This window comes from Rhamphochromis longiceps, linkage group LG2 (assembly GCF_057381845.1).
Source record: "Rhamphochromis longiceps isolate RC_006_pf linkage group LG2, R_longiceps_female_GT1.1, whole genome shotgun sequence".
NCBI classification, from domain to species: domain Eukaryota; kingdom Metazoa; phylum Chordata; class Actinopteri; order Cichliformes; family Cichlidae; genus Rhamphochromis; species Rhamphochromis longiceps.
This window is the reverse complement of record NC_140558.1, coordinates 28,113,646-28,122,335: the sequence shown is the minus strand read 5'-3', so window position 1 is coordinate 28,122,335 and position 8,690 is coordinate 28,113,646. Positions and strand designations below refer to the sequence as shown.

General features: G+C 41.5%; 1 protein-coding gene across 2 annotated transcripts in view; it reads left to right on the top strand.

The window, feature by feature from the left end:
* The window catches only part of afap1l1a (actin filament associated protein 1-like 1a), a 28,742-nt gene continuing 20,052 nt past the window's right edge, over positions 1–8,690 (top strand). The window contains exon 1 of one of the 2 annotated variants that reach the window (XM_085421118.1): positions 1–281. In XM_085421118.1, the coding sequence (XP_085277244.1) occupies positions 260–281 (22 nt within the window). In that variant the 5' untranslated portion in view covers positions 1–259. Of the gene's footprint in view, positions 288–8,690 lie in introns of both variants that reach the window. The other variant, XM_085421109.1, reaches the window with a different exon arrangement.

Genomic DNA, 8,690 nt, shown 5'->3' with positions numbered 1-8,690 from the left:
GAAGTGCTAACTTTACCCTTCAAGCACACTTGTAACCTTGTCAAACACGAGTCATTTGTGGCTCCGAGCTGTTCTGCTGCGACGGGAGCTTGGTGGCTTTAGGACCCAGCAGATCAGCGGGTGCCTGCTGCTGCTCTGTGTTGTATCCACTGTGGATCTATCAGCGGCGGCAGCAAGCAGCTCTCCACACGTCTTCACATGCTCGCTCACTCACTCATGGACCTGCAGTAGACTTTCACAGGGACAGCATCACAGCGCAATGGACACAAGCGGCCCCAAGTGTAAGTGTAAGCTGCTTTCTAATTCGTCAGCTAATTAAGACAAGCATGTGTTTGTTTATGGGAACTAATCATTTCTGGGAGACTGTCAAAGAGTGACACACACACCCTTCCTCTCAGACTTTTATCTGCGGAAAGTCTTGTTTTCTACTTCACTGAACCCAAATGTTTACTGCCTCATTTACCTTCAACAAACACTCACAAACATGTCATTTTAGACAAAGTAAATGTAAATGAAGCAAATTGAGTAAATGTGAACTCATGTGGAGCATCTACAAAGATACAATTGTAGTCCACTTAAAAGGAAAAGAAAAGAAATAAAGCTGCTTTGGTCTCCCCCCCCCCCCCCAGCTGCTTGGACAACCAGGAAACCAAGTGCAGACCCAAGACCCACAGTTTGATTGTTGTTCTAGAAAGTGAATCTCACTCATCCTGAGTCAAGTCAAATATCTGGATGTGGAGATGAGATCTTTACAGATTGGGTGATCCTGCTAGTAATTGTCTGGTATTGGACGCCAATGGCACAGAATTCTTTTGCACAGATCTCCAGGGATATGCAGTGTTTTTGTGTGTTTTGAATAGCCAGAAATACAAAATGTGTTTCCATGCCATGTGTTTTCTCTGGGCGGGGTGCACTCGCACCCCCTGCACAGAAACATGTTTTCCCACTGTAACAAAAAGCATATACACTTGCCTCCGTCTGGGCTTTAGCTAAACATCAGAAGTGATGGCATTAATCAGGAAAGGTTTGACCAAGTGTAGCATTTCAACTAAGAACATATGGTCAAACCTGCAGTGATTTAAGCTGGTGTTGCTGTTTGCTTTTAGAGCTGTGAACTCTCAAATGGTTTTCATCGACTTGTTGCCCGCAGCCAGGCAGGTAAACATGTGATAGTGATTATAACGTTCAGCTTAATGGACATTTTTACTCAGCTGACTGGAAAGGAAAGAAAAGGGGGCAAACCTGCATGCCTACAAGAAAAACAACAATTCTTTTGGTCACTCCTGCCCTCCCGTCCTCAGTTTACCTCCTTTTCCATTCTTTGTGACTCTGTCAGCATATGAGGATTATGTTGATGTTAGCAGTGTTTTTGGTGTGGAGGCAAAGCATCTTAGGAAGGAAGTTTTTAGGGCTTGTCCAGATTTGCAGACGAGCAGAAAATCTCATCTGTCATTGCTATCTTTCTCAACAGAGAAACTCGTACAAACACACAAGAATGCATCTTGACAGACTGGGCTTTTTGTTTGTGTAAACACCACGAGAATAAACACTCCCCTGTCCCCTGCTTGCCTGCAGCTATTTATTTGATCTGTCAGATATGTTATAATGGGCTAATGAGCATTCATAAAGTTTGTAGCATGTCAGAAATGATAAAGATATTAGTAAAGAAGGTCCACTTCAAAACATCCTGCAAAGTGATGAACACTCTCCAGGAGGCTGACATTGATAATGTAGAGGAGTTCACAAGAGCTGAATCTTTTGTATTTGTGAGGAGCAAACTAGAAGTCAGCTTCAAGAACTGAAAGGTCAAATTAGCTCTGGGACTGCAATCTTTGGACAGACGACACTAAGATCAAAATTATAGAGAAAGGTTCAGGACCTGAAGTATATCTTTCAAAGCCCAGTAAATGCAGTGATGCATGGGTGTGTGTCTTCCAGTGGCATTGGATCACTAATGTTTACAGATGACGTGATAGGAGATAGAAGCAGCCAGATAAATTCTAATGTTTATAAAGATTTATACACATCTTCTGCTTAGATTCAGACAAATGCTACAGAGTTGATGTGAAAGAGCTTCATGGGACACACGGGGAATGAGGAAGAAAACATACTGCAAAAGGCAAAACAGGGGTTATGTCACGCAGGAGTCAATCGCCACATCTTTAACTGATCAAGTTGCACTAAAAGCTAAAAAAGAAAAACCCAAGGCAGCAAAAATGTGCGGAACTGCTTTTGCAGTTAGAATTCATATGTTCGGATATCAAACTTGTAAAAGTTGACAAGTGGCAGGTAGGAACTTGAATGGTGTGAGCCAGCGACTGTCTGAGCCAGCTGCAGCAGCAGCAGTGTAACAAAGGTTTTGTTTCCACAGTCGACCTCAGTGAACAGTGTGAGAAGCAGAGCATTCAGGTGGGTGTGAGAAGGGTGAGGTCGTCCCTGCAGAGATGCATCGCAGCAACGGGGTTTGCCTGTGATTTAGCCCATCAGATATGATGAATTGAGGCTATTGTCAGAGCATGTGGAAGAACTTGTAGAGAAAAACAATAGACTATGGAGTAGAAAATGATGCAGAGAGAAATGCACAAGTTCACCACATGCAAATCCCTACTCCGTATATTCATTTCTGCTAATGTGACAGCGTGCTCCACATTCCACTGAGTACTATATGAAAAAGACAGCCAGTGTGTTGCAGGGCATCCATGCGCCCGTGCTTGTGTGCCTGTTGGAATGTCATTCCAACCCCCACCATCCTCTTAATATATTATTCACAAAGGAAACGGCTCAGAGTAAGAAAATGTTTTTCTTTTCATAGAACTGAGTTCTGAGCACTGTTAGGAGACAACAGAGGTTTTAATTGGTAGCGGTCGTATTAAATCACAATTTCAGTGGTTTCAGGTTAGCAGTGCAAAAGAGCACAATTAAAATGCTGCCTGCTTTCATCATCTATGCAGCGGTCAGGGGACTTCACTGTGTGCACATTTATGCAACACTTCCTGATTATCTGCTGGGTGATCTGCATTTTTATGTAACAAACAAAGAGTCCTTATACATTTAGCTTTTGTCCAGTATTTTACAACTTGGCTTTTTACCATTAGTTTTAGCAGCCAAAATGAGCAAAATCATAGCTTCCTATGATGTTGTCCTCCTTGCTCAGCTTTCCAGTTGAGTTCGATGAGGTCAAGGAGGATTAACAACAATAAAACCATCCTGTGGTTCAGTTTAAATGTTGTTCGTTTAGTCTGTTTCGCATCCTGTTGTAAATGAAATAGCCAGACGTAACAAAGGACAGTTACAATGAATTCTACAGGCCATAAAATAGCATTCACCTTCATTTACAGTTCAAAAAACTCAAAGAAAGCTGCCTGTTCTCTGGTGCAAAGCTGTTTCCAGTAGAACTCTAGATCTTTTCTATGATGTGATGTACACAGTATAGTATTATTGTAACTAACTTGAACCACATGAATGTCAATGAGACCCAGAACATATAGAAAAGGGAATCTCCCTTCCATATAACCTTTGTTCAAAAGAGTCTTTGTTTTGTTTCCCTTTTGAGACTTTAGTAGGAGTTTTTAATTATGAAGAAGCTTTGCAGACATGGGTCGATCACACATGTAGCATACATTAAGGCATTTAGTATGATATACGTGTATGTATGATATATGTGCTTCATCATTCATGAGCTCTAAATTATGGATGATTGTAGACCAGCACTATAAGAAGTGGAATTCCCCCCTCTTTAACCCTATGAGAACAGGAGATCACCATGATTCATATGGCTGTATATGTGTGCGGGTTATGTGAGTGTATGTGCACATGTGGGCGTGCACATGTAGGCAGTGGTCATTCTCCACACATTGCTGTTTATATAGGGTTTCCATGGAGACCTGCATCACACCACTGTAGCAGGGGACTATAGAGTGTACGTGACACTGAGGAAAAAAAGGTGTTTTCTTATGCTGCTGACAGTGAAAAGGGACTCTGCCTGAGGTGTGCTGGCACACAGACACAAGCAGTACTTATAAAAGATTACGATTTATTGGGAAAACTTGGCATAATAGGACTTGTCTAACCTGTTATCAGTTAGGACGTCTATATGTGACTTTCGAACAGATGTGAATTAGGGTGATTTATGAAACAGGTACAGAAATTTAATTTAATTTTTTTCCATTTTGCTTTAGGGGGTAAAGAGACATGTTACTGACAACACATGGTGTGGAATTCACAAGAGTTTTGGTGTATGATGTGTGATGACGTATACCACAAAACATTGTAACATAATGTTTGATATTATCTACATTAAAAAAGTAGATTTCATGCTTGGCTCTTTTGAAGAAGTTCGGTCTGTAAAATGATATTTTTAAAGTCTTTGTGTCAGTTTATTGTGGTTCTTTGCTCCAGTCACTGTCAGTGAAGGAATTATTGTTATTGTGTATAAATGCAAAAATGACTGTAAAAGTAAAATATTGAAACACTGCAAAACAGCTTCTCACCTGTAGGTTTTTCCCTGTTGCTGTGCTTTGGCATTCTTTTCATTGGACCATGAAAAAAGCAGGACAAATTCTGGTATTTCATATAAGAAGGTCTTAGTGGCTGGAGCCGATCCCAGGTCACACTAGGGGAGTCACAAGCTACCCTCCCACCTATGGTCAGTATAGAACAGCCATTTAACTATGAGCGTCTTTGGAATGTGGGAAGAACCTGAAAACAAAACCCAAGCAGATAGACTATGAAAAAAGACTCCAGCCTGCCAATAGCTTATTATATTGTAATGATATTTAATACTTTGCAGACTTTCCACCTCCTTTGTTTTCTGCCTCTGTGGTTTCATGCTTCTTTGAAGACTGAACACATATTGCACTTAGTGAAAAAAGAACAAAAAAGAAGTGAAACTACATGAGGCACGACATGCTAATCCATTACCTAAAACACTGCATGGAAGTGTGTTGAAAGGTAACTTAGTAATGATTTAGTAAATGTTATTTTAACTTTTTAGACATAACTGTTGTTTATAATCAAGACTCATTTTATTGTTTACACTGCAAAATCCATGCCCAAAGTCATCCTCATTATGCATTTAAATGCTCTTAACTATACAATACAAAGGCAGTTATCAAGGCCTTCTTATGGCTAACATGACAGATTCAGACAACAGAAATCTCAGCTTTCTGGTGAAAACTGAATACAGCGTTTTAGTTCAGATCTTATTAACACAGAAAATCCCAAGTGGAGACAAAGCAGCCTCTCTCCTCCTTCTGTGCATGTGTGACTGGGATTCTGAGCGTGTGCGTGCACGCACGCGCACGTAAATGGTGTGTGTGAGTGTCTGCCAGCATCTGTTCTGTCTATATTACCCTTGTCTGTGCAACATCAGTGCTTCCACTTGCAAAATAGCATCTTTCTAAGTGTGTGAATACTTTTCTGTGAGGGAGACATAGCATTGTGGTGATCTCATAGGACTGAGGGCAGATACGGGATCTGAATAATACTGACTGCACTGTAGGGGCTTTGTCTAGCAGCAGGCTGAGTCAAGCCCTCTGTGCCATCCTGGACCTGAATAAATCAGAGCAAAAAATGAAAAATGAGAGCAAGGGGAAGGAAGTCTAGCAGGCAGACATCCCTTTGACCTTAGTCCATATTGAGAAATGCCCAGATGCATATGTTTACACCTGGTGAGTATTACTGTTGATCAGACTCTTTCTACCCATCTGTCCATTTTTGTCTCCTCCCTTTTTTTTATTGCATTTTATTTTTCAGGGACACTGGGAAGATCGGCCCTGCCTCACAATGCACTGATAAAATACAGGGAAATCCCCTGGGCACTTTGCCATTCTGTTACTGTGGTAATGCATAAACAGGCATCATCAGCTGTTGAGATGCTTCTTCATCACACACAAGAGATTTGCCACAGTAGACTGAGGGGTAAAGGATTGTAGGAGTCAAAAGTGGAACTCTGCTACACCAGAAGAAATCTTATTTCAGGGCGTCAGTAGTACAACTTCAGTGTTGCCTCTTTCAACAGTGTAATTATTTCAGTAACATAAACCTTTCTCCCATACCTGTTAGATACAATTATTCTTAGGGCCTGATAGCATGAGATTCTTGCTACAGAGATGCAAAAGCTGCTGAACAAACATCACCAATGTCAGGTAGGAAGAAAGAGCAGAGTTGCTTTACTAACCTGACCTCTAACTTAGGACCTTGACTGTCTCTTTGAGATAGCAGCTCTAGCTATCACCGTCTGAACATCAAAAGCTTCTGTGCTTAATGGCTGACCTTCAAAGAGCCAGTTAATGCTTAAGCAGGTGAGCGGGAGTGCACAAGCCCATATTTCTCCCACACTCTGACCATAAGTGCCCCGGCCACCATAGATACCTAATGAGTTTGAGTATTTTCTCTGTCTGGGGTGAGCTCGTTAGAGTGGTGTAATTAGTAGGAGCAAGAATGCAGGATGGAGCCAGAAATCTCTTAGAGACAGACTGCACGACACAAACAAACCGAATGTAAGTGATGTGTAGAAATATTTGCTTTGATTCGGGGAGAGGCTCAGGGAGATTTAAACAAAGATGTTAGATTGGAAAGTAATTGTGCCGTGAAACGCATGCTCTGCTGAATGCAACGCTGTTTATCGCTCTGTCAGTTTCGGGTCAGTGTGCTGGCCAGTTATTGCAAAGAAAAATAAAAATCTCAGACAGAATAATACTCTACTCGCGTAGAAACTCAGCATATCTATGTCCTTAGAGAGTCCCCATCACTGTTATATTTATTGTCTTTGCTCATACACTTGTATCATGGAGTGTGGGATCGTTGCTGTATTTTATAATAACCTGAAGCAGCTTCCCGAGTCCAGTAAAAACAGTGGGGGTGGAGCATGTTTTTCTCTCTCTCCTTAGCCATATACCTTTGCAGTTCCTCCAAAACAAATAAACTTTTCCACATGTTCTTCTCACCTGCTGCTCAGCTCCAGTTTTGTAATCTACATTTAGTATATATGTTCATTATCACTGCTTTGTCAGACATTACTACCTACACAATGAATGCATTAACAAAAAGGCCATGAGAACATAATTATCTCTCAGGGGTTCAGCCTGTAGCTGCTAAATGAGTTTTTGCAGTAATCGCATATTCAAGGCTCTGTTTTATTGTTTCTTTGAAATGCAGCTGCAGATGCATTCTCTATTCTATCTGGTGAATGATCTAGATAGTGAAATGAGAATGGGGTCACCAGAGACGCTGCAGTCAAAGTGGGAATGGGTCAGCTGACAGGAAGAGGAAACAGAAGGCTGGAGGTGATAGGTGATGTCATCGGCAGAGAGAGGGAGTTCATCTCTATTGGGGGCCATATGAGAGAACTCCATAGAGATGCTCAGCCCATTATACTAATGATGATGAGGAAAAATGCTTTGTTTTGCTACTTTTTTAAATCTCCCTTTCAGGGTCTTCAGTAGGTAGTTTAGTAGTCCTGGCATAACCTTTAAATACCCACACTTTCTACTCTATATGCCAGACATGCTTCCAATGAATGGGCTCTTATTCCCTAAGCCCTCAAAAACATGTAATGACATCTCTGTTTTCAGGCCCGGCAATATTGACCAATAATAAGATTTACTTAAACATTCATTAATTTTAAACTAATATATTTCTTTGGAGTGTATGTTGATAAAAACTATAAGCACAGCAATATAAAATATTGTCATTTTTTGTGTTTAAATGTTAAGTAAATATATCCAGCAAATCATTAGTATTCAGTTGATGAAGTGTCTGAAAGTCCAGTATTTATTTTCCCTGTGGCTTTTTGCCATCCATCAACTCCTCCAGCCTTAAAGTTTAAATGCTAACCAAAAAATAACCAGGACACCTAGGGAAAGCATAAGATAATGTGCCAAGAGACGAGCTGATGAAAATCAGGTGGGGCAGAGACGTATGTGAGGCTGGTGTAGGACATGAATGAGGACAGCGAGATAGTGGTGAGGTGTGCGGTCGGAGTGACAGATGTGTTCAAGGAGGAGGTGGGATTGCCTCAAGAGTCAGCTATGACTTCCTCTTGTTTGTAGAGGTGATGGACAGATTGAGAGATGAGGTTAGACAGGAGTCTGCACACGACACTGTGACTGTGTAGAAGATAGCCTGGAGAGGTGGAAGCATGCTTTGGAGAGAAGAGGAATAAAAGTCAGCAGAAGCAAGACAGAATACATGTTTGTCAATGAGAGCAAAACAGGTGTAGCTGTGAAGGAACAACGGAGCAGAGTTAGTGAAGGTGGAGGAGTTTAAATATCAGGGATCAACCGTCCAGACAAATGGACAGTGCACGAGCGAGGTGAAGAAGAGTGGAGATAAGTGTCAGGAGTGATGTGAAGGATAACAGCGAGAGTGAAATGGACAGGGTCACCAGGATTGATTGCACTGACAAAATGACAGTAGGTGGAGCTGGAGAAGGAAGAATTGATTTTCATTGGGAGTCACCAGGATTTGACAAGAAGTTAATACACAAGTGGAACAGCTCAGGTTAAGCAGTTTGGAGACAAAGTTAGAGCAGCAAGGCCGAGAAGGTTTGAGCATGTGCAGAAGAGGGATAGTGGATATATTGGACAGAGGATGCTGAAGAAGGAGCTGCCCAGGCAAGATGAAAAGTGGAAGACAAGAGAAAAAAACCCATGAAGGTAATCAAAGGGGACATTCAGAGGCTTGGTGTG